General features: G+C 45.9%; 1 protein-coding gene across 4 annotated transcripts in view; it reads right to left on the bottom strand.

Annotated features, from left to right (window-relative positions):
- BBS9 (Bardet-Biedl syndrome 9) overlaps window positions 1–26,638 on the bottom strand; it is a 388,196-nt gene that overhangs the window by 316,290 nt on the left and 45,268 nt on the right. For all 4 annotated transcript variants that reach the window (XM_066239905.1, XM_066239906.1, XM_066239904.1 and 1 more), the window contains one exon: window positions 23,869–23,982. In XM_066239905.1, the coding sequence (XP_066096002.1) occupies window positions 23,869–23,982 (114 nt within the window). The remainder of the gene's footprint in view (window positions 1–23,868; window positions 23,983–26,638) is intronic.

The raw sequence follows: 26,638 nt of genomic DNA, 5'->3' as shown, positions 1-26,638 counted from the left end.
CGGCGCTACGTACGGCAGAGGGGTCTGTGTCCACAGCCCCTGCAAAGCCCTGCAAGGGGAGTCGCGGCACAGACCTCAGCGTCTCTGCCACCAATTACTCTCCACCGAGAAACAGCTCTGTTCTCCTGGCTGTGGCACAGATTAGCATCTAGCTACAGGACAAGTGACTTCATGGCCCATGACCGGAGCTGCCCGTCACGACATGGGTTACCCCGTCTACTAGCTCCTGAAACTGAGTACATGAAGCAGTAACTAGAAATGAAAAAATATAGGAAAGAAAGTATAAACTGCATGAGCGCGCGGCTCAGATTCCCTCAGGACCTGCGTCTGCGGCTCCCCTGCCTCCTCCACGGCCGCGTGGGGAGGGGGTCCCTTGGACCACTGAGGGGAAGGAGAAAAGACACTCCGATGTGGTGGATGGATGCGTCACCCTGACTCCAGCGAGCAGCTGTCAGGTCAGCCTCCCACTCCAGCCGATCCCTGCGGAAACAGCAACTCTTCGAAGGAAAGGCTTCCCGGAGGGTTCAACTTGGTGCAGCATTTCCGGCCACCACTGCACCAGAACTGTGACGTGGCCCGAGATTCATGTCTACGCTGACACGGATGTACAGACGGAGATTTAAAAAGCAGTTTTCCAATTTAGTAAAAATAAATATGAATGGTTATCTTATAACCTCTCACTGTAGGGTCTGTGGAACGCCTGTGGCCCCGTGTAAGAATCAGTGTGTGGGCCTGACCTGTGGTGGCGCAGTGCATCAAGCGCCGACCTGGAATCCTGAAGGTTGCCGGTTCAAAACCCTGGGCTTGCCCGGTCAAGGTACATATGGGAATGGATGCTTCCTGCTCCTCCTCCCTTCTCTCTCTCTCTCTCTCTCTCTCTCTCTCTCTTTCTCTATCCCTATCTCTATCTCTCACTCTGTTTCTCTTCTCTAAAATGAATAAATTTAAAAAAAAAAGAATTAGTGGGGGGGGAGGGAGAGATAGTTAAAATGCAGATTCCTAGGCTCCACCCCAAACTTCTCAAATCTGAATTTCTGGAAGTGAGGCCTTAGAAGTAACACTTCTAGTAAGCCCTCCCTGAAAATTCTTTACACACTAAAGTTTAAGAACCACAGTTCAAAAGAAGTGCTTCTCAAAGTGTGGTTCCACAGACCAGCACTGTCCACACCACCTGGGAACCTGTCAGAACTGCCAACCGTGGGCCCCACTCAGTCCTACCGAGGCAGAAGTCTGAGAGTGGGCCCAGCAGTCTGTGTTTCATTCAATAAGCCTTCGAGGTGATCCCAGTGGACATTAAGGCTTGACAGCCACTACTCTAGACTTTTGTCTTTTCTCTGCATGGTAAACATATGGTATCTGTTCCCAAATAGGACTTTGGGTAGGACCCAAATAGGACTAACTACCTTACCAACCCATATCCTGCCAAAGAGCAGAGACCTTAACCCAGACCTGCCCACAAGGGCAGCCCATCCTCTGACCTCAGTGGAGGGCTCAGGATTGAGCACGTGCTCTAACCCGAGCCACTCGAGGTCCTGGGCAGGCCCCTGCTGGTTAGAATCAGTCGGAGCGACTCTGATATTCTCCAGCAGAGGCTGACAGTGGGTAAAGGGACCAAAGCACAGGGCTGAGTGCTTCCGGGACATTATCTCAGACACCGACTCTTTTCCAGACCCGCCCAGTGTTGGCGACAGTGGGAGGCCCGTGTGAAAGGACTTATCGTATTTTTCGCTCCGTAAGGACGCACCTGACCAGAAGACACACCTAGGGTTTTAAGGAGGAAAATTAAAAAAAAAAAATTCTGAATCAAAAGGTGTGTTAAAATATTTAATAAAATACCGTATTTTTCGCTCTATGAGATGCATGGGCATTTTTCCCCTCCACTTTTGGGGGGAAAGTGATTCTTATAGAGCAAAAAATACGGTATATGCTGTTATACAATATTCCAGGTTTCTGGATGGAAATGAAAAATTGGAGCCTGGGATTGGTAGACTCTCTAACAAACACTGTGTTAAAACGCTCCGATAGCAGATCGTGCTAACACAGTGCTCATCTCCTCTCCCTCTAGAAACCGTGTTAGAAGGATAGTAAGCCCCGCACCCGCCAGAGTGGCCCCCATCCTCTGAGCAAAGCTAATCCCACCGACAGCAATGAAAATGAAACCACTGGAAATGAAGAGACAGAGCCCTATCAAACGTTTACGGACCCTTTACGTCCCCCATTAGTCATCACGCCAAGTACCCAGATATGGCTGGCCCTGCTGCCAGCCATGTGCCTAAAGGTGGGATTACTCAACTGTCTGAACATTCACTGGTCCCAGAGGTAAAATAAACGAACTCAACTCTGGGGGCAGACGACCAAGCTTTCTGCCCGTGACTTACAGCCAGGCTTCCGTAATCGCGACCTGGCAACCGTTCTGACCCCCTTTAATGCACTCAGGGCGGAAATTAAGAGCCTGTGGAGACGGCATCTCACATTTTCTTTTACCTGACTGGTGACTCGGAGGACAAGTTTCTCCCCAATATTTTATAGAAGCATTACATCAAAAGAGCAAGTATGGCTTTGTATTTTAAGATAGTGAATTAAAGACTCTTATGTCTCCTTCTCCACTGGAAAAATAAATAAGCAAGACATAAGCTCCTTCACAGAAATGAGAAGACCTGCAGTAAACCCAACCACAGTTGGTGGAAATGAAATGGGAACAAACAGTGCAGAAGGGCAGGCCAAGGTCAAATCTAAACGCCTAGAGGAAATGAATCATTCACCCATCCAGTTCTGAAAAGGCTTGGACCACGAAAGCACCAGAGACCACAGAAAATGGGGAGAGGCGAGATCTGAAGACAAGAGCGTCATTAAAAGCCTGTGTAAGTAACGGGTCCCCAGACCTCCAAAGGAAACAGGAAGTATAATCTTTGGAGAAGTGCAATTAAACAAGGGACTCCAGGTTAGGGTGATGCCAGGTGTGGAACAGTGCGTGGACAGGGCAAAGTTCTGAAAATGCACGGATGAGGAAAAAGTCGACATCCTGGACAGTCAATTCTCTAACTCCCTTCCCCATCCAGCCCCAGAGTACGTGAGACCAAGCTCATGCTCCCCAGACAGGAGTTAAAGAAATCTCTAGAGGAAAAGAAAAACACACCTCAAGTGAAATGACCTACAGCTACAGATACTGGAGTCCCAGATAAAACAGCCAGGTAGTTCCCGAACTTCCTAAAGGGAAGCCCACCAGTTGACAAGCCCTGGCTCCTGGGACACACAGCCTGCAGTCAGCCTTTGCTGCTTATCTGTTAAACATAAATGAGTAGCCAACAGTAAACGAAAAGAGGTCCAACATCATTAACCAACACAGAAATGCAGATCAAAACCACAATGACCCGGGTTCGATTCCCGGCCAGGGCACATAGGAGAAGCGTCCATCTGCTTCTCCACCCCTCCGCCGCGCCTTCCTCTCTGTCTCTCTCTTCCCCTCCCGCAGCCAAGGCTCCATTGGAGCAAAGATGGCCCGGGCGCTGGGGATGGCTCTGTGGCCTCTGCCCCAGGCGCTAGAGTGGCTCTGGTCGCAACATGGCGACGCCCAGGATGGGCAGAGCATCGCCCCCTCGTGGGCAGAGCATTGCCCCATGGTGGGCGTGCCGGGTGGATCCCGGTCGGGCGCATGCGGGAGTCTGTCTGACTGTCTCTCCCTGTTTCCAGCTTCAGAAAAATGCAAAAAAAAAAAAAAGAAAAAAGAAAAGAAAACCACAGTGAGATCCCACCACCTACCCCTAGGGTTGCTATAATCAAGAAGACCGTCAAGAACAAGCGTCAACAGGGCTGGGGAGAAGTACATCCTCGGAAGGGACCCTGTGCCTGGCTGGTGGGAACCAGAACCAGTGCAGAAGCTTTGGGAAACAATCTGGCAATTCCTCAAATGGTTAAACATAGAATTAGTGTAAGACCCAGCAATTCTCCTCCTAGGTATATGCCCAAGAGAAATGAAAATTTACGTCCACACAAAAACTTGTACATGAATGTTCATAACAGCATTATTCACCATGGCTATAAAATAGAAAATCTAAATAGCCATCCACTGATGAACAGATAAATGTAACGTGGTCTATCCATACAATGAAATACTAATCTGCAATCAAATAAATGAAGTACTGATACATGCTACAGCACAGATAAACCTTGAAGCCATTGTGATAAGTGAAAAAAAAAACCCAGCAGAAAAGATCTCATCATATTGTAAGACTGCATTTATGTGAAATGCCCAGAGTATGCAAATCTAGACACAGAGAGTGAATTAGTAGTTGCCTAGGGACTGGGGGGCTTAGATGGAAATGGGGAGACAGTTCATAGGTACGATATTGTGATTTATAAGAAAAATACAGGTGGTCATTCAACTGACCAAAATATGCTTCTCACATATATTTGGTCTTGGTCCACAGTAGCTGACGTACAGCTCCCAAACCCTGGGTGCCTACTAAACGTTGAGAGAGATAAGAGTGTTTTGCTATGTTAATGAGGTGACTTTTGAACCTCATCTGAAGATATGGAGAACCAACCATGTGATCAGAGGTTTGGAACTTTCGATCCCACCTTCTGACCCCCAGAGAGGAAAGTGGGGCTAGCTCACCAATAGCTCACCCATGGTCAAAAAGATAATCAGTCATGCTTATGCAATGAAGCTTCTATAAACGCCCAGGAGAACAAGGCGAGGTCCCCAGGGCTTCTGGGTTGGTAAACGCTGGGGGTTACAGGGAGGCTGGTGTGCTACGGGAGGGCGTGGAGGCCGCCCCCGCCCCCATCCTGCCCTGCACGTCTCTTCCTTCAGCCCGGACGTTCCATTCCAGAGCTGCACCCTTCACAGTAAACCAGTGAGCCAGGGACACTCTGGTTTCCAAGTCCTGCGAGCCACTCTGGCAGATGAACTGAAACCAGGAGCCCCGCTGGTCACTCAGGATGACCTGGGGCTGTGTCAGGAACCACACCCCCTCCAGTGTGTGGAACACAGGAAACTGAGGCTCCAGACTATTTGAAGGGGTAACGAGCTTATTCTGGAGTGGTGCAAATGTTCTAAAATTTATGTGGGAGCTGCACCGCTCTCAGTGTACTAAAAACCACTGACGTGTGCGCTTTAAGCAGGGGGACTTTCTACGTGACATGCTCAATTAGAATGCTATGAAAGAAAGGTTAGACAGACAAATATGTAGATAGATAGATGATAGATAAATATTTTATAGATAATAGATGATAGATAGATGATAGACAGACAGACAGACAGACAGAGAGATGATAGACAGATAGATAGACAGATAGCAAAGACGGACGGACAGCCAGCTGCCCACTTTTCCTCCCCTTCCCATCTGTCAGATATGAAGCAGCCAGATCTGTACTCCCTCACGTCCGAAACAGAAAGAGAAAAGGGGGGAAGAGGATGAAGAGTCCTCGCTTTCAAAAGGACGGTGATCTGTCTAGGAAGAACACCAGTGACTGGCCCAGACGCCTGTGCCTGTGACCTGCAGCAGCCCCCCCACTCTGACACTTGGAGGCCCTCCAGGGACGCTCCCTCCCCATCCACTCGCTTTAAAGCCAGGCCAGCTGGTCAGAAGCCCAGCCCACTGCCCCAGCACTTCGGCTATTGATTCTTCCTCAAATAAAAACTGACAACCAGACATTTGAGGAAAGCCTGAAATAACAATAAAGCCCAAGAAAAACAAAAGAACAAAAACAAAAAAGACTCCAGAAAAAAAAAATGAGATAATTCAAAAAATAGACAATTAGGTGGGAAAAATTTCAAACCTCCATGATGACAGAAAGGTAGGTCTGCAGGAAGTCGAGGGGACGGACAGATTCCGCAGCAGGACGACTTTCCCTGCAGCTCCTGACCAGGTGCTCCCCCCTTCGGAGGAAGCTGAGGCCGCGTCGGGGTGCAGGGAGGCCCTCAATTCATCTGGCTCATGGCCCATCGCAGAGCTCACCTGCATCCACTTGGCCCGGGTCCTGCGCAGCAACGAGGTGATGGCGGGGGACAAGGTCAGTGCCCTCATTAAAGCGGCTGGTGTAAATGTTGAACCTTTCTGGCCGGGCTTGTTTGCAAAGCCATGGCCAGTGTCAACATCAGGAGACTCATCTGCAATGAACTCTTTTTTTTTTTTTTTGTAATTTTCTGAAATTGGAAATGGAGAGGCAGTCAGACAGACTCCCGCATGCGCCCGACCAGGATCCACCCGGCACACCCAGCAGGGGGCGATGCTCTGCCCATCTGGGGCATTGCTCTGTTGCAACCAGAGCCATTCTAGTGCCTAAGGTGGAGGCCATGGAGCCGTCCTCAGTGTCTGGGCCAACTTTGCTCCAGTGGAGCCTTGGCTGCGGGAGGGGAAGAGAGAGACAGAGAGAAAGGAGAGGGGGAAGGGTGGAGAAGCAGATGGGCACTTCTCCTGTGTCCCCTGGCCGGGAATCAAACCGGGGACTTCCACATGCCAGGCCAACACTCTACCACTGAGCCAGCTGGCCAGGTCAGAAAGCTTAACTCTTAAAAAAAAAAGTATGCCTGACTTATGGTGGCACAGTGGATAAAGTGCTGACCTGGGAATGCTGAGGTCACTGGTTCAAAACCCTGGGCTTGCCTGGCCAAGGCACATATGAGAGTTGATGCTTTCTGCTCCTCTCCCTCCCTCTCTCTCTCTCTGTGTCTCTTAAAAAAAAAAAAAAAAAAAACTGAATAAAGTTAAAAATAATTTTTTTTTTTTTAAAGTATGACAGCCTAGAAAGCCTTGAGGAACTGTAAGGCTACATAAAGAAATGTTTGTTTTAAAATAATTCCAGAGGAACATTTTCCTTTGAGTAGCACAGGGCACCATGCTCATGAGGAAGGAAACGGGACCCCGGGATACTCTAGTGAACAGTATGTACATCCTTCAAACAAAGCGTGCAGTGACTTCGGGACGTCCACGGAGGAGGCGCGGAAGACGCAGTTAGTGTCACAGACCAGTATGCATATATCATCAACCTGGACAAAGCAAGAGCAGAGGTGGAGTTGCCGGAAGGTAAGGGGCTCCGAGGTAGGAAGAAATAAAGGTCAAGATGAAACGGTTAATGTGCTCGTTTCACAAAGTATGGAATCGAGGGGCTGAAAGTTAATGGAACCAGAAATAGAAGTTTAGGTGTCTTGTCCTGCAGGTGCAGAAGCAAGCGGCAGCAGAAATGAGAACAGGGCTATAACTGGAAAAAGGATAAGGAAAAGAAATGCCATTAATCAAAACCTTTCTCACTGCGGCACATCAACAGACAAAATCTAAACATGCTGAATCCTCAAACAGTGGTGCAATCGTATTATTTAGGAAAGGAGTTAACCATCATAAAAAAATAATAATAAAGGCAGAGATGAATTATGCTGGAAGGGGAGAGCAAGGGGAGGAACGAATGCCTTCAGCAGCTTGTGTGTACTATCAGACTTGTTTTTTCTGAAATTAACTGCATAGAGTTAAAAGTTATTTTGCATGCTCCTGTGGTCTTGCAAGGTGTAGAGTAAAAGGTCTGTGTTTAAAGATGTGGCACTATTGTATACCTGGGTAACATACTGCTACCATTGTCTCCTAGGTCTGAGAACTGCATCCCTGATTTTCTAACAGCTTTGCAGTGGACTGAATCATATTAAATGGCATCTTTTAATCATATTAAAAGGCATCACTACATCCCCCCCCCCATTTAAAATAGTATATAGCCTGACTAGGCGGTGGTGCAGTGGATAGAGCGTCACACTGGGATGCAGAAGGACCCAGGTTCGAGACCCAGAGGTCGCCAGCTTGAACGCGGGCTCATCTGGTTTGAGCAAAGTTCACCACCAGCTTGGACCCAAGGTCGCTGGCTCAAGCAAGGGTTACTCGGTCTGCTGAAGGCCCACGGTCAAGGCACATATGAGAAAGCAATCAATGAACAACTAAGGAGTCGCAACGAAAAACTGATGATTGATGCTTCTCATCTCTCTCCGTTCCTGTCTGTCTGTCCCTATCTATCCCTCTCTCTGACTCTCTCTCTGTCTCTGTAAAAAAAAAAAAAAAAAGTATATAAATGAGCTTGGTGTGCAATCATTTTTTTTAATTTTTTTATTTATTCATTTTTAGAGAGGAGAGACAGAAACAGAGAGAGAGAAGAGGGGAGGAGTTGGAAGCATTAACTCCCACATGTGCCTTGACCAGGCAAGCCCAGGGCTCCGAACCGGCGATCTCAGCATTTCCAGGTCGATGCTTTATCCACTGCGCCACCACAGGTCAGGTGGTGTGCAATCATTTTTAAGTGAGAGAGGGTAGGAATAATAATTTTAAAAATAGATTATTGAAAAGCCAAAAGGTAGCAGACTGACTTCTACACTTCTTCCAGCCCTCTTTAATAATTTTGTGATAAACACAAAGAGCTCAACTAATCCATAATAAGCACCATATAAATCTAAAACTCTGCCGTAATATATTAGCCTGTAAGAGCCAGAAAAACATAGCGACTGCCAGTTAATCTCAAAACTGGGAAGAAATCTACAAGAAATAGGGTTCAGTCATATTAGAGATCCCTAATTTGAGTGTCCTCAATTAACCGAATAACCTATTAAGCCCAACGCCCACTAAACTGTATCATTTGTCCAGTTTCCATTTATTCACATACAATTAATACACACTGAATCCCCAACAGATAATCTGTTCTTCATATTGATATCAAAACAATATGGTTTTCAGGAAGTTGGGCAGCAGAAGCAAAGAAAGAGTAAGGGATGAGTAATGGAGCCAATTTCCCAAGTTTCAAAAGAATTTGTCACCATCTTTCAAAAAGAAAAGAACCATTGATTGGGTTCCCAAATTATATTATGTGTTGATCAATTCAAGAACAGCCTAATACTGCTGAGAAAACCACAGAGTAACAGGATTTTGAATAATCTTTCATTGAAAGGCAAAAGTTAAACATCATATTCCTTAAGAGAACCAGCAACAGTAGACATATTAACAGTGCCAGGCACTGTTCCTAATATATCAGGACCCACATTAAAACCACTGCTGAAGTCTAGAAATGGTCATAACAAATCTTTCAACCTTACAACATAAAAGTCAGTTGATAATTTCTTTGTCTAACACCTAATAAAACTCATTCTTCCAAAATTGTGGAAAAGCTAAGCACAGTCCTCCCTTATTATAAAGTTTCCTGTTACAAAGTTGCATGGTTTACACATATGTTATACTTTATTATTGAGGGGAAAAAAAAGTCCTCCTTATAACACCCTCTTTGTTGTAATACTCAACATACTTTGCCTCCAGGCTAGATATATAATGAAAGCAAAATGAATTCAGACAGATTGTTGAGGGGAAAAGCTAGTTTCTTTTTAGTAGTCTTTCTAAAGTCTTTTTTTCTTTCCTTGTAGCTTTTCATCATCTCAACGTTTTGTTCCCACTGAACATTTTCCTTTTCTTTTCACATATTTCCTTTGGTAAATGAAAGATGATAGATTGTTAAATCCAGTTTGTACTACCCTGGAAACAAGCACTTTTAACATACGGCTCCGGCCTTCCAAAACCTTGCACAAATTTCATCTACAGAACAATGAACTGTATAGGACTTAATCAACCAGCTGCAAAAAGCCATAGGAAATCTTAATTTTCCACTCACACATTTTATGTTTGCAGACCCCTAAAATCATGAATGTAACTTTCCAAATTAGATTTAGGAATACTTCTCAGTTATTGTTTCCATATTAACTAGTACTGTCTTATTTGAGCAAAGATCTAGAAATGCTGCTTTGAAATGTTCTTATTCACAAATTTTGATACAAAGAAATTCAGGTTTAAAATCCTACTTGTTTTTAGCTTAGGCAGAAATACAGTTCAAATATTACTATAATATGGGGAGACTTATTCTGATATGCCATTTATCATTTCTAATATTCTAAATTGGCCAGAAGTGACTTAAATTATATACTATGTGATATCCTGAAGATGCCAATTGTAACTCTACTCTTGATAATCCTGAGTGTCTTTTTTTTTTTTTTTTTTTTTTTTCATTTTTCTGAAGCTGGAAACAGGGAGAGACAGTCAGACAGACTCCCGCATGCACCCGACCGGGATCCACCCGGCACACCCACCAGGGGCGACGCTCTGCCCATCCTGGGCGTCGCCATGTTGCGACCAGAGCCACTCTAGCGCCTGAGGCAGAGGCCACAGAGCCATCCCCAGCGCCCGGGCCATCTTTGCTCCAATGGAGCCTTGGCTGCGGGAGGGGAAGAGAGAGACAGAGAGGAAAGCGCGGCGGAGGGGTGGAGAAGCAAATGGGCGCTTCTCCTGTGTGCCCTGGCCGGGAATCAAACCTGGGTCCTCCGCACGCTAGGCCGACGCTCTACCTCTGAGCCAACCGGCCAGGGCCAATCCTGAGTGTCTTAAAATGTTATAATAGTGAAAAGAATTGGAAATATTTTTAGCACTATAATTTAAGGAGGCATCCCACATTTGTATGACACATTTTTGTACTGGCCACATAAAGAATCACATACCATGTTCATAACAGCTTTATTCACATTAGTCAAAAACTGGAAACCACCCAAATGTTCATCAAAAAGAATAATCTAGCCTGACCTGTGGTGGCGCAGTGGATAAAGCGTCGACCTGGAAATGCTGAGGTCGTTGGTTTGAAACCCTGGGCTTGCCTTGTCAAGGCACATATGGGAGTTGATGCTTCCAGCTCCTCTCCCCTTCTCTCTCTCTGTCTCTCTCTCCTCTCTCTCTCTCTCTCTCTCCTCTCTAAAAATGAATAAATAAAATTAAAATGAAAAAATGAAAAAAGAATAATCTACTATATATATATATAGATATTCTATTATAAAACATAGTAGAAGTCTTCCTGAAGTCTTTTTAGCCTAAAGTCATGTAGTAATACCTGAAGTATTGCTAATGTACTTTTAAAATACCTTTAACATGACAGTACTCAATACAAATACTCGTTTTCAGATTAAGCATTAGCATACATCTCTCCCTTGTGTTTTAGAATTTAAATCTGCACCTGACCTGTAGTGGCACACTGGATAAAGTGTCGACCTGGAATGCTGAGGTCGCTGGTTTGAAACCCCAGGTTTGCCCGGTAAAGGCGCATATGGGAGTTGATGTTTCTTGCTCCTCCCTTCTCTCTCTCTCTCTCTCTCTCTCTCACTCCTCTCGTTATAAAAATGAATAAATAAAATCTAAAAAAAATGATATTAAAAAAAAGAATTTAAATCTGCAAGCAAGAGTTTCTGTGTCAAATGTAAAAAGGGTTACTGAATCAACTCAATTCAGAGAGACTGGGGAGGGGAAATTGTTCATTTCCCACGGCACTGCGCTTTGTAGGTCAATTTTGAAACTATTGGAAACCTTCATATCGCAGTGTCATTTGAGTAAAGTAGTTTTATGGTAATCATTTTCTTTCTCAATTGAGTATAATATGTAATCGCTCAGTCGGTCCATTGCTACGAAGGGGACCATGATGTATATAATCAGAACTGGGTGTCAGCTCCTATCAAGACTACCACATTTAACCATCCTCCTGTCAAAAGCAGCCCTGACCACAGATGGTCCCAAAACACTCTTCCACGCTTGGCATTTAGCCTCCATGAAAGAAACTGTTATCTTTTTCAAACAGCAGCAAGAAACTTCAAACATTCTTTTTAGCCTTTCCCCAATCTTAGCCATAGTAAGCACCATAAAATTTCTATGGTGTATGTATAGAAGGAATCAGAACTCACTTTTCAGGAAAAGTAACTTTATTTTTTTTTTTTACTTGGTTGTAGGGAGAGAGGAAAGAAGAGAGAGAGAAAAAAAATCTATTCATTGTTCCACTCATTTGTGCATTCATTGGATGATTCTCGCATGTGCCTTCACCTGGGATCAAACCTGCAGCCTTGGCCTATCTGGACGATGCTCTAACCAACTGAATTACCTGGTCAGGGCCAGTACCAACTTGAAGTGATCACATAAAAAACGAATCTGAAGACGACAGGGAGCCCTCTTTAGAACCGTCTCCCAGGAACTTAATTAAGGTTTCATACAACATAACATACAGGGAGATGCCATTTGCAAGTAGCATTGTTTTATGGGTCTTGGACCCGAGAGTTTATAAATGAGGACCATACATATGAGACAGACCAGCACAGGATGACAATCAGTCCCATTACCCCCTTGACCTTCTGACTTGTCACTGTGGATCCATAAACGATCTTAAAAGCAAACAAGCCGTGTTCCCATAGGACACAGCACCTCCGCCTCCGCGCCCGGACAGGGGGCAGAAGTCCGCACACCGCGGGCTGCTGCTCCGACCTTAATCCCCGGCCTTTCATCCCGATCTGCCCGAACACAGGCCCGTGCGGTGAGATAAGGGCTATCAAAGCACTATCTGTCGGTTCCCCATGGAAACCTGCGTCCACCTTTCAGTAGCGCTAACATTCCCCTGCGGAGGAGCACGGCCGTGCTCTGTCCGGTGCTCCGCCCGCTCACCCAGCGGCGCCTGGTGGCTCACGCTCCGGATGGCACAGCGGTCAGGCGGCCCTGCAGAGGCTCACAATCCGGATGGCACAGCGGCCAGGCAGCCGTGGGAAGCGGGGCCCGTCGGCAGCTGCACGTGGCCTCTCACACGTTTCCTTGGCAGACGAGAAAAAAGCTTCAGTGCAAACAATTAGAAGTTATTTGAAGGCTGAGGAGCTGATTATCTGGGGTCGCCTTCTCCAGAGGAGCCAAAAGCCAACTCGCTGATTCCTTAATTCACTATTTGTTTTGGCAGGCTTTTTATTCCGAGGAATTCATGAATTCTTACACTTGATCTCGGCCAAAAGGCTGAAAAGCGATTCATGAATTTTTATTTATGTGACAATATAATCCCATACATGCTCATAGACGTCATTTTGTAATTTAAAAAATATTCTACCATACTCATATATATTATTAGTAAGATCTGTTCACCTCCTTTACTGACAATTATATTCCAAACATACTGAACCTCTTAAATACAGTATTTTCTTTCCCTCTCAGTCACAAATGTGGGACTACTGTGTTGTCAGACCTTTATAATCGGTACCATGCCCATATTAACTCCTCACTCTTACGTTAAATTTTCTTGATAAAAATTCTACTTTTCTGAAGTTACATTAGACTGAAAAAAAAACATCAAAAGAATAAAAGAACTGGGAGAGTTCAAGGAAAATGAGCTCTCACAAGGCACAAAAAGGAGAGAAAGGCTTAAAAAGAAGAAGAAATGTCTTCTATACTAAAAATTTTTTAATTTTTAATTTTTTAAAACTTAAAACTTTTTGATTTGTGAATGTTATCACAAATACTCAGTAATTCCTAAAATGAGGGCAAAAAACTAATATTTGTTTCCGAAAAAGTAATCTGAATGCCTAATGGGGTAACCTCAGTCTGTCCAATCACATGGCTATGTGTTTCATTTTGTTTTTTGTTTCTAAGAGAGAGGAAGAGAGAGAGAGAGAGAGAGAGAAACATCTATTTGTTATTTCACTTACATATGCATCCATTGGTTGCTACTTATGTACCCTGACTGGGAATTGATCCCACAACCTTGGCATGTCAAGTCAACACTAACCAACTGAGCTACGCGGCCAGGACTAACTAATCACATGCTCCTTTGGTTCATTCACTCAACACATCCTGATTTAGCTCCTACTATGTGTCAAGGACTGCGCAAGACATCGGACACAGTGGTGAACAAAGGACTTGGCCTCAGCCCCTCTCTGAGCCGACAGAAATGCCACCCTGTCCTTCCTCTCAGAGCTCACATATACGCTCTCTCTAACTAGCCGGGGAACTGAGTAAGAGGGAATGTACTAGAAAGAACATGGACTGGGGAACCAGACAGCTCTGGATTCATCCCTCCCTATGCCCAGGAATGATCCGCAGATGGTCCTTATCTTCTGGGAGCTTGGGTTCCACTCTGCGAAGTGGTGATTTAGTTATTACTCTCTTACTGGGTTAAATGCAATAGCACAATGTACAGGACATCATAAACATTAGCTCTCTCTCCACGGAGCCTTCTCTATAAATACGTAATATGAAAATTCCTACTAGAAAAATCAAACTACAGAAGACAGAAATCTCAAAACTGCACAAGAGAGAACTTTCTAAGCTTAGAAGAAATAGAATACATTGGACAGGGAAGGAACTATTTAACCACAGTAACAAACACACACAATTCCAAAGCCAAGACTAATCTGGCAAAAAGACATTCACCTCAAATACAAAGAAATTAATCTATACTAAATAAATATATAATAGAAAATTTTTTTTTAAAGACGATCCATCCAAGAGTCCACCAGAATCATCCAAACAACTAAACTGTTGAATCTACAGTATTTGTCTGAACATCTATTTTTCAAATCGGGCAGTCCAAACACTACTTTCAAAACACCCTTCTACCATGTAATACTGTGTATTAACCAAACCAATAAATAAGTGAATGACAAATTAATAAACACACTTCAGCATCAGTGAAACAAAGGAAAGAACCCAACTTCGTGCCATAATGTTCAAAAAATGGTAACCATCAAGAAGCGGAGCTGTTTCCCAGAATGCTCAGGGCTGGCCTGAGTGCCGGTGGAGGTGGGAAACACTGCACGGAGGAGGGGCGGTGGCCAGGTTGTGAACAGACAAAATGGACCTTACGGAACCCCTCAAGTCGGAGAAAGACAGACCCAGAGGGGACGGAGAAGGCCTGGAGAAACCATGCCCAGAGTAACACCTCCTTTCTCTCAGACAAGAAAAGCAAAGTTTACCCTTGTTGATGATTTTCTGCAAAAAGAAAGAACAATGACAGCCATAAACCATAAAAACAGCAGCCAGGTTACACACCCCGGGCAACGGGAAGAGTATGGGAAGTGGGAGACAGGGCAGGAACAGCCTTGTCTTATCTCACAGGCACCCACCCACCAGGGGCCCGGAGGACAGTGGGGGAGTGGGGGGAGTGGGGGGTGGGGAATGCAAATGGACTCTGGCTGGGTCCAGTCAAACAGGGGAAGGGACAAGAGGGCTGACTCTGAGAAAACCTGGGAGGGGGTCAGCACAGGAAAATCCGAAGTCTGAGAACACCCTCCCCCCCCAAGACAACAAGAGCATCAGGGAGGAAAACAAACCCAACAGTGATGGACGACGAGGACAAAAGCCACAGAAGGCAGGACAGGGGCCAGATCCTGGCTGGGCTGCCGCAGCCGCAGACACCCTGTCCACCTGCCCCTCCGGGCCTACGCACAGACCAGGGACAGGTGGAGACCCTGAGCCACGCCCAGCCTCAGAGCAGTGTGTGGGGAAGCAAGGCACAGCCCTCCCTGAGGACAGGTCACCCGCAGTGAGAAGGCACGCGAGCCCAGGGGAGCCGGCCAGGCTGAGGCTGAGCCAGAGGAAAGGGACCCGTCCCGAGGACAGGACAGGTCACCCGCAGTGAGAAGGCACACTAGCCCAGGGGGGCCGGCCAGGCTGAGGCTGAGCCAGAGGAAAGGGACCCGTCCCGAGGACAGGACAGGTCACCCGCAGTGAGAAGGCACACTAGCCCAGGGGAGCCGGCCAGGCTGAGGCTGACACAGAGGAAAGGGACCCTCCCTGAGGACAGGTCACCCGCAGTGAGAAGGCACGCGAGCCCAGGGGAGCCGGCCAGGCTGAGGCTGAGCCAGAGGAAAGGGACCCTCCCTGAGGACAGGTCACTGCAGTGAGAAGGCACACTAGCCCAGAGGAGCCGGCCAGGCTGAGGCTGAGCCAGAGGAAAGGGACCGGCCTGACAAAGCCACAGCTGCAGAAGGGCAGGGACGAGGGGGCGGAGACAGCAGGCACGGGTGGGGAAACAGAACCAGTATCAGGAGGAAGCTCTTTGAAAACATTCTGCACTACTGAGATTTTGGGTTTTGATGGTAATAGTCCCTCTAGAGTTGGATGTTACCAGGTAAACTCAAAATATAAACTTCCTCATGTAGAACAAAAATTTATGATAAAAAAAACAACTAATTTTAAAAATTACAGCAGGCCCTGGCTGGTTGGCTCAGTGGTAGAGCGTCGGCTCAGCATGTGGAAGTCCCGTGTTTGATTCCTGGTCAGGGCACACAAGAGAAGTGCCCATCTGCTTCTCCACCTCTCCCCCTCTTGCTTCTCTCTCTCTCTCTCTCTCTCTCTCTCTCTCTCTCTCCCCCCCCTCCCCCTCCTGCAGCCGTGGCTTGATTGGAGCGAGTAGGCCCAGGCGCTGAGGATGGCTGCCTGGCCTCCTCCTCAAGCCTAGGAAGAGCTCAGTTGCTGAGCAACGGAGCCACACCCAAGATGGGCGGAGCATTTGCCCCCTGGTGGGCTTGCTAGGTAGATCCTGGTTGGGAGTCATACAGAAGTCTGTTTCTGCCTCCCCTCCTCTCATTGAATAAAAATGTTTAAAAAAAAATTAGAGCAGCCTATAGATAACAATAGTGTATTACCCTTTAAAATCTGTTAAGAGGGTAGATCTCATGTTAACTGTTCTTACCATAGCAAAATTATAGTAGACAGACAGATAGATAATATATAGAAGGATAGATGGATTGAATTAATAAAAACAAAGCAAAGCAAAAAATGTTAGAGATGGGCAAAACTGAAGAAAGAACCATATGATGACAATAATCTCTAAATGAAAGATTTAAAAGCCTTTTTCCATAAACCACAAATTCATTATGAAAAGAAGACAATTCAAACATGACTACAAAAGACAAATTATGTGATAAGAAATGAAATCTTAGGAACAAAACTGACCTTTCATAATCCAAACAGCACAATTTTTCAAATAAAAACATATTCAAGTTCATCTTTTCAACAAAATACTACGGAAGGCCTTTTGCCCATTGGACCAAGATGATGTCACCCTGTGTCCTCAAAGACTTCTCCCTCCTCGTGAAACCTGTGCACCCCCACCCCCCCACCCGCTGTGGCCTCACCTTTCTCTCGCCCTCATGGCCAGACCTCTTCACAAAACAGCTTTCCTTTGGCATTTCCATTTCTTCTCCATGGAGGCCTCAGTCTGGGCAACTGGGCTGATACGCCTAGCCTTCTGTTAAAGCTGCGCTTCCCGTGATCACCAATGACTACCAGATGGCGAACCCCAATGTTCCCGTCAGTACTCCCGCAGCCTGGCCTCTGACACTCCCGACTCCTTCTCTACCTCTGCAAACTCTCCTCCCTCCTCTTCTCCTCTCTCCATTTTTCTCTCTTAATTTATATCTCTAGAGTTGGTTCCTTTTCCTGGCCCTGCCCTTACGGTTGTCATTCCCAACAACACAGTCATTGCACTCTACCTTCAGAATACTGTCTCCTTCTCCGGTAGTTAAGGAGATCGTTTTAAGCCACAATTTAAGCTGTAAGTAAAGAAATCGATTTAGCAGCCTGAAAATACCAAGGTTTTTGAAGCAATGTAAAATCTTAAAAGTGCTCCAAAGTCTGGAAAGTAAACTAACAAGAGAAACACAGTATCCCAGAAGAAATCTGAGTGGCTCCTCCAATGGGAACTAAACGCTGTACACCAAAGACCATAAAGTTGCTCATTTACAAGAAACAAGGATAAGTCACTTCCAGATTAAAGTGGATAAAAAATGAAGAGCTGGAATTAAAAAAGGTAACAGCACACTCTCCGACCCTTACGTACCCAACCGCCACCAACACCACCACACGCATACACGCATGCACGCGCACACACACACACACACGCACACACGAGCGTGCACACACACACTCAGCCTGAGGGAACTGCCTATCCTCGGGGCTCCAGCATAACTTTGTAATGTCCATCTGTATTATGACTTACCTCATTATATTATAGTTAGTTCTCAGTCTTGACTGCCCCCAGGCTGTAAGCCTCTTGAGAACATAACGTGTCTTTTATTCATCGTTTTACTCCAAGAAACTAGTATAGTGCCAAGACAAGACTTTCAGTACATGTACACTAGATAGATGGATGCAGGAGGGAAGAGAAGAGAAAAGAGGGGAGAAGAGGGGAGAAAAGGGGAGGAGGGGAGGGGAGAGAAGGGTAGGGTAGGGCAGGGGAGGGTAGGGGAGTGCAGAGGAGGGCAGGGGGGAGGGGAGGCGTAGGGAGGGAAGGAAAGGAAGAGAAGGAAGGGAGGGAAGGAGAGAGGAAAGGGAGGGAGGGAGGGAGAGAGGAAAGAGAGGAAGGGAAGGAGAGAGGAAAGGGAGGGAGGGAGGACACAGACAGGGGGAGATGATACAAGAGAGGACTAACACTAGACTTGCTTCAGTCCTTAAAAATTCCCCTCCATCTCCAACAAATCAACATTTTCACCTCCTTGTCCCTGTCACACACTTGAAAGATTCCTATATATTATAAGGTTCATCACACTGTCACAGTCCTACAGGGTAAATTTTGTGTAACTGAGGATGTAACTAACTACAGGGTCTCAAAATCAGATCAGGAGCAAAGGAAATTCTACCTCAATAGTCTTGACAGAAGCAAGATACATGACATAGACAGATAAAGTATCTTATTTTACCAAGCCATGTATACGCAGTTGTGACCTTAAAACAATTCCACCACTGGCTTTCTGTCAGTCAACACCAGTATCCTCCCTTTCCAAACACTGTTTTAAAATGGCAAGTTTACCTTCACTAGGTAAAGTACCACGTCCACAACCACTGGAAGTTCTAGTGACACAACGAAGCAAAATCAGAGAAATCTGGCAGAAATATCATTTGCTCCTTTTTTTAAAACCAAGTCGAATTCAAATTACCAAACCAAAGAAATTCCACCAGTTTTACTAACATATTTTAAAATCAATTCAAATCCACCATTTCAAAACTGATTTCATATATTTCCTAGCTGTAATGTGATTGTCCATACCTTTGCCAGCCATGAGATTTTACAAGCATTAATTTGTTGATAGCATGAGAAGCAAAGATAAACATTTTTATAAAAACCCAGAGGGATGTGTTCCTTTAAAAAAGTAGCTTAGATTTAAGAAACTGTATTTTTTGCCCTGGCTGTTTGGCTCAGTGGTAGAGTGTTGGCCTGGCATGCAGGAGTCCCGGGTTCGATTCCCGGCCAGGGCACACAGGAGAAGCGCCCATCTGCTTCTCCACCCCTCCCCGTCTCCTTCCTCTCTCTCTCTTCCCCTCCCGCAGCCAAGGCTCCATTGGAGCAAAGTTGGTCCGGGCGCTGAGGATGGCTCTGTGGCCTCTGCCTCAGGTGCTAGAATGGCTCTGGTTGCAACAGAGCGATGTCCCAGAGGGGCAGAGCATTGCCCCCTGGTGGGCGTGCCGGGTGGATCCCAGTCAGGCATGCAGGAGTCTGTCTGACTGCCTCCCAGTTTCCAACTTCAGAAAAATACAAAAAAAAAAAAAGAAAGAAAGAAACTATATTTTTTAACTTCAGTATAACCCCTTCACCCCCTCTGTAATAATAATTTTAAAAAAAACATTAATATTGCATATTTCAGTTATTTCCCTCTAAAAAGTATAATATGGAAAATGATATCATTTAAATTCCGTAATGGTAGGTATAGTCTGAATCATAGATGATATTAGGCAAATATTCTTCAACTAGTTCCTTAACCTAGATTTCCTATTTCGTTACCACTTCATTCCCATGAATAAATATTGCATGTGGCTCAAGGTAACACCAAACCTTACTGCATCCAACGAATCTACCTCTGAGTTATTATAAATGTATAAAAGGTGCTTTCAAAAGATTTTTCCTAACAGACAAGCAAACCAAAAAAAAAGGTTTAAAAAAAACAGCATTACTCATTTAAAATCCTCTATTACTCTACCACACATGATCTGATTGTTGGAAGTGGATACTTCCCTTATAACACAGAAGTCCAACCAAAAAAAGGAAACTGAAACAGAAAACTTCTAACCTAGAAGTTATTCGACACATTTTGCATTATCTACGAGGAAACAAAGTTAGGCAACAACTGTGGCCAAACCGAAGCGCACTCCTTTCGAATAGGAAAGTCTTTTGTTTTCTGAATTAGGAGGAAGGTGAATTGACTCACAGCTCAGTTAGGGAAACAGTTGAGTATGATTGACAGCACACGCTTCTGGAAGCAGAGTCTGGGTTCGAATCCTGCCGCTCCCTCTAACTAAGTATTGATATATCTTGGGTCAGTTACTCGACCCGTAAAGCACGTGGAAGACAGCGGGAACAGGGAAGCGCTTGGTGGATGCAGGGCGGCGGCAGCCGAGGTCGCTGCCGCTTAGCATCATGGGAGACTGTCAGAAGTTCGGACTCTGGTGCAATCCCAGACTTACAGAATCGGAACCTGCATTTTGATCATGATCCCATGATGATTCAAATGCAACTTAAAATTTGAAAAGCACGGCTAACATGCCTTTTCACATTACATTCAGAGACACTGCCTATTATAATTAATTTTTTCTAAAACCACTCTGTTACTCTTCTGCAACTTGGATAAGCTGAATTTATTTTTGGTCAAAGGCCAAGTACTAGTTGGGATCAAAATTGCTCCCTTTTTATTTCTTACCATACTTCACTCAAAAGTATCATAGTACCAACTAAGGCCCAAGGTGGTAGAGGACTGCCACCTAGTGATAGTTCATTGTGATGCACATACCAAAGAAACGCCACTGCCTTCCTGTATTTTAAAAACATTTGTTTAAAATATGGCCAGGTTTTCTTTTTGCTTAATTTCTTTCTTAAAGACTACTAACATAGTTACCCAACCTAATAATTCCACAAGAAGGCATCATAAATACCAACGAGGTAAAAGACAAGGATATTTTAATGTCTTTTTTTAAACTACTATCAAGTTTAGGGAAGTTTTCAAATTAAAAGATTGATCTACTCACACCTAGAAAGGAACACTAGAAAATGAACTTTCTTCTGGCATATGCATATCTTGGGGTGACTTTTATTTTCTTCTAAATTCTGTACTTTTTACAATTTATCTATATAGTATTTGGGGGTGGGAAACTTTCAAATTAAGGGAAAAAACATCTTATAACCATCTGCCTCATTAAGTTTACTCCTACATTCTATCTTAAGAAAATAATAAAAAATGTAGACCAGGGGTGTCCAAACTATGGCCCGCGGGCCACATGCGGCCCCCTGAGGCCATTTATCCGCCCCCACCTCACTTTGGGAAGGGGTACCTCTTTCATTGGTGGTCAGTGAGAGGAGCATAGTTCCCACTGAAATACTGGTCAGTTTATTGATTTAAATTTACTTGTTCTTTATTTTAAATATTGTATTTGTTCCCGTTTTGTTTTTTTACTTTAAAATAAGATATGTGCAGTGTGCATAGGAATTTGTTCATAGTATTTTTTATAGTCTGGCCCTCCAACGGTCTGAGGGACAGTGAACTGGCCCCCTGTGTAAAAAGTTTGGGGACCCCTGATGTAGACAAAGGTTAACCCTTGAGTAGTACGAACATTCATGTACATCCTCACTCAAAGGGTTAACAAAAACTCGCTACTCAAGGGTTAAGTTCACAGATGTTCATTCCAGCAAACAAAACTTAACAGCTTCATAATACCCCGCTGAGTCCCTGCATAAAAATTTAGTCATTCTCCTCTATTACTCATCTCAATCACTTATAATTTTTTTATATTACAAATAAATATACATATGTATATACAAATGGAAGAGAAGATAGAAAGAAGGAAGAATAAATTAGTAAATAGCAACTTGATATGACTTTTCCATATTTTGGATCATTTCCTAACATACATACATTCCCATAAAGTCACATTTCAGCATCTAAGAACATTTTCATGGTTCTTAATAACCAACTTGCCTTACAAGAGGGCTGTGTCATTTTATTTCACAGGGTCATAAGCAATGTCGGATATGGAGACTATCATCACCTCTCCAACATTAGCTTTTATCCCTGGCTAACTTGTTGTTGTTGTTGTTTTAATGAGGTAAAATGTACACACTACCCTTTTAAGCAACTTCCCAAAGAAGTCATTTTCTCCCTGTCACCAAAGGAAAAGCTAACATAAGTAGGCTCCTTTTTCAGACAATGGGCTCAACAACTCCCAGAAACATGAGCCCCGAGTCATGTGTTCTGCAGGCGCCACCGGCTCACACACAGAGACACAAAATCACACAAGTGTGTGTCACCGCCTGGCCTCCAGTCCCCCGCTGAGCACCGGCAGCCTCTCTATCCCACCAGCATGGTGGAGTGACAGGGGATGGCTTCTACTTAAAAACCCTCCTGGCCCTGGCCAGTTGGCTCAGCGGTGGAGCGTTGGCCTGCCGTGCGGGGGACCCGGGTTCGATTCCTGGCCAGGGCACATGGGAGAGGCGCCCATTTGCTTCTCCACCCCCACCCCCTCCTTCCTCTCTGTCTCTCTCTTCCCCTCCCACAGCCAAGGCTCCATTGGAGCAGGGATGGCCTGGGCGCTGGGAATGGCTCTTTGGCCTCTGCCCCAGGCACTGGAGTGGCTCTGGTCGCAGTGGAGCGGCGCCCCGGAGGGGCAGAGCGTCGCCCCCTGGTGGGCAGAGCGTTGCCCCTGGTGGGCGTGCCGGGTGGATCCCGGTCGGGCGTATGCGGGAGTCTGTCTGACTGTCTCTCCCCATTTCCAGTTTCAGAAAAAAAAACAAAAAAAAAACCCTCCCACACCAACAGCCACAGTGCACACACGCCATCGCCACACCCCAGGCTCTGGAGGCTCTGGGGCCAGGGTGGGCGCACTGTGTGGAGCCCTAGGGCTAAAGAGAAAAAGGGACCCGCAAAGTGAGAGGAAGCCAAGCGCAGTGAGCTGGCATGGGTAAAGGGGACGCCTTCGCGACACTCGGGAAAGGCACCCTTCCTCTGGGGGTTATGCCAGGCCAGGGCCTCTGGCCTGACGGGCAGGACCAGGCCTGCATTTCCGTCTCCACGTGTCCCGGTCAGGCGCCTTCATGCAGGTGGCCTCGGAGACGGGTGGGTGCACAGAGGGGTCTGCAGCTTCGCCCTGACGCCCCCCTTTTTCCGCGGAGAGGCAGGCACAGGGCCCCACCACACAAAAAACTGCTCAATTTCAGTCAGCTCGGGTATGGAAGACAAAACTCGAAGGCAAAAGAGTTTTAGACATGTCCTGTGGACCCTGTACAAGTGCTGGTTATATGAAAATAAAACACGTTAATGTCTAAAGTGTTCCTTTCTTGTTGTTTTTGCTTGGGTATCTGAATATAAAGCTTTGGGTAAAATATGTTTCATTCTCTCTGAGTTTCATATCACATAATCGTCCATTTTAATATGGCCAAATAGGTCCTCACTTACCATCACAGATAGGTTCCTCAACTTTAAGAAAATGGACATCTAGGCCCTGGCTGGTTGGCTCAGCGGTAGAGCGTCGGCCTGGCGTGCGGGGGACCCGGGTTCGATTCCCGGCCAGGGCACATAGGAGAAGTGCCCATTTGCTTCTCCACCCCCACCCTCACCCCTTCCTCTCTGTCTCTCTCTTCCCCTCCCACAGCCAAGGCTCCATTGGAGCAAAGATGGCCCGGGCGCTGGGGATGGCTCCTTGGCCTCTGCCCCAGGCGCTAGAGTGGCTCTGGTCGCGGCAGAGCGACGCCCCGGAGGGGCAGAGCATCGCCCCCTGGTGGGCAGAGCGTCACCCCTGGTGGGCGTGCCGGGTGGATCCCGGTCGGGCGCATGTGGGAGTCTGTCTGACTGTCTCTCCCCGTTTCCAGCTTCAGAAAAAAAAATACAAAAAAAAAAAAGAAAGAAAATGGACATCTAATGAAACCTACTTTAACAGAGGCTACAGAATATTAACAAAAGTTAAGTGTCTGCGACACCCCATCAGCGTTCTAGTGAAAGGACACTGAGCACAATGGCAGTATTTGAGGACCTGCTGCATTATTGTAAACCTGGCACTTGCAATGACACATTCTCGGAAAGACGCAGATTACCTTTCACCCCGCCGAATTGTCCGTAAGTCATGTTGCAGGCTGTTCTCTGAAGGGTATGCTCATACACCAGTTTGACCTGATACTGATTCCCATGTTCCACATTACCCAGGGTTCCTAGGAGGAAAAAACAGTCCTTTTATTGCTTTGTATTTGTTCACATTAAGAAATATTAGGCCCTGGCCGGTTGGCTCAGCGGTAGAGCGTCGGCCTAGCGTGCGGAGGACCCGGGTTCGATTCCCGGCCAGGGCACACAGGAGAAGCGCCCATTTGCTTCTCCACCCCTCCGCCGCGCTTTCCTCTCTGTCTCTCTCTTCCCCTCCCGCAGCCAAGGCTCCATTGGAGCAAAGATGGCCCGGGCGCTGGGGATGGCTCTGTGGCCTCTGCCCCAGGCGCTAGAGTGGCTCTGGTCACAACATGGCGACGCCCAGGATGGGCAGATTATCGCCCCCTGGTGGGCAGAGCGTCGCCCCCTGGTGGGCGTGCCGGGTGGATCCCGGTCGGGCGCATGCGGGAGTCTGTCTGACTGTCTCTCCCCATTTCCAGCTTCAGAAAAAAAAAAAAAAAAAAAGAAATATTAATTCCTTCTCCTCCTCTACACCAATGCAAAATAATTCAATTTCAGTAAAATTTAAAGTGACAAAGCACAGAAACGTCGTGTGTTATGAACAATTAGCATGGTGGTGACACCGAGTGCCGACGCAGCTAGAGCAATTCAGCCTCGGCTAGATTACACCATAGAGGAAACACTACCCTGGGTGACACTTTGTAATCCATTTTCATTATGTCTGAGTAAAGTGTAATTATTTAAATAACAACAAAACCCTCCGAGTGCAGTTCTGAAAGAAATGAGATTAGGTTGCTTGCACTTACAAACAATAACAGCGCAAAGACATGGCTCAACGTGTCTAGGAAAACAATTCCCCGCACTTTCAAGCAATTCAATTTTCTGTCCCAGTCCTCAAAACACCGAGCCCTAACACATTATATTCTCATTTCGTGGAGAGATCTTCTAACGCTTCTCTCAGCAAGTAAACAGGATGATGATGTTTCATTTGAAGTCTGCCACGAAGAATCTCCTTGGAAACAAAAAGACTTTCTCTGAATTGAACAAATCATATGTGCTATAATCACTTTCTAGTTCTTTCCAAATGGGAAACCATCATCAGCCCGGATTTTATTCTCTGCTTGTTAAGTTTTCCAGAGTACTTACGGTTGAAGCTATATCCCAGTGGTCAGACAAGAAGAGCATTAAGATTAAAAGAGGTGTTCAAAAGGAAAAGGATTAAGAACACAACTTTTTCCATAAAGAAGCATCTCTGTCATTCACTCAAAAATGCAAAAGTTAAAGAAAAAGTTAAAATATTATAAAGCCAATAAAAGCCCCCAAACTATATAGTATTAGAATCTTTAAAACAATCTAAATATAGATGCACATATGTATACACATACAGACAGATATATCTGTATACATGAGCATTTATTTGTTGTTTTGTCCAGAAGGATTTACCAGTGTACGCTGAGGTTGTAAGAATAAAAGTATTTCTATTTCCATTTTAGAACTGAGGCACCTTATATTAAAAAAAAAATGTAAAAAAAACTTCCTCCCAAATCACACGGCAGGTAAAGGACAGAGGACTCAGACGAGGTCTTTAGATCCGGGGCTCTACATCCAGTCCCTGCTGTCCACCCCTAAACAACTCTCAGAGGACTTGCCGAGCCAATGACAATTCCCCAAAAGAGGGCAGCGCTGGGAATACGTCCCTTCCACCGCCACCTGTCTCAGCCCGGCCTTCTCTTGCTCGTTCGGAAGGTCGAGGGTTGAAAGATGGGCTCACTTCAGGTCAGCAGGAGTCTGCTGTTTTTCTCCGGAATGCCGGTGGCCGAGGCCGGGCAGGTCCACATTGGATTCCCGTAGACGGTAGAGAAATTGCAGAGCCGGAAAGCATTGGGCTGTTCCGTTTAATAGAGTTTCCCAGCGGCGGAGGAGCAAACCAGCAGGGGAAAACCGCTCCTCATGGCAGCAGGCAAAGCAACAGCAAACCGGCCCCTCACAGTGGGGGGCATCCGCAATCCACCCGAGCAGCCGTTGCCTTACACAGGCTACACACATGTGGCCCTGCCATGGTCTTGCTGTAAAGCCAGCAGCCGCGGCCACCATCACAGCCGCCTGGCCCGAGCAGGTTCGCATTTGATTCGGACAGACGATAATCAAACAATGGAGCCAAGAACTGGTGGGCCGTTACCTTTAATCCTAGCTCGCACCCAGCAGATGGGAAATACACACAGTGGGAAAACATTTCCCTTTCCATTCAGGAATCCCAAAGCCACTGACTTATCCGAGTTTCCTAGAATCAAAGGCCCCAGCAGCCTTATTCACCTCTGTTCCCCATCTCCTTCTCTCTGCACAAACTGCACAAACTGGCTTCTCCTTCAGCACTCCGCCATCCTGGGCTGCCTCTTCTCTGTGATGCTGATGGCAGGAACCACGTGAGAAAGTCCCCAGTCTGCCTCATTTTATAGTGTAGAAATTAAAGCCTTTAAGCCAATATACAAATAAGAAAGTCTCAGATACAAAGCCACTTATCTGAGGCATAAACAGGATTCTTCATAAGAGTGCACCACCCCACTTCATGCAACGGTCAAGGGTGTGGGGAAAAGCTTAGTTTTGAGAAGATCTCAGTATTGGAAGGATGTTAAAAAGATCTTAGTATTAAAAGGGTGAGAAAGTCTTAGTCTTAACACTAAGCCTTAGGCTATAAGGATCCTGCCT

Source organism: Saccopteryx bilineata, chromosome 7, assembly GCF_036850765.1.
Source record: "Saccopteryx bilineata isolate mSacBil1 chromosome 7, mSacBil1_pri_phased_curated, whole genome shotgun sequence".
NCBI classification, from domain to species: Eukaryota; Metazoa; Chordata; class Mammalia; order Chiroptera; family Emballonuridae; genus Saccopteryx; species Saccopteryx bilineata.
Note: the sequence above shows the minus strand (reverse complement) of the source record. Positions and strands in the feature narration are given on the sequence as shown.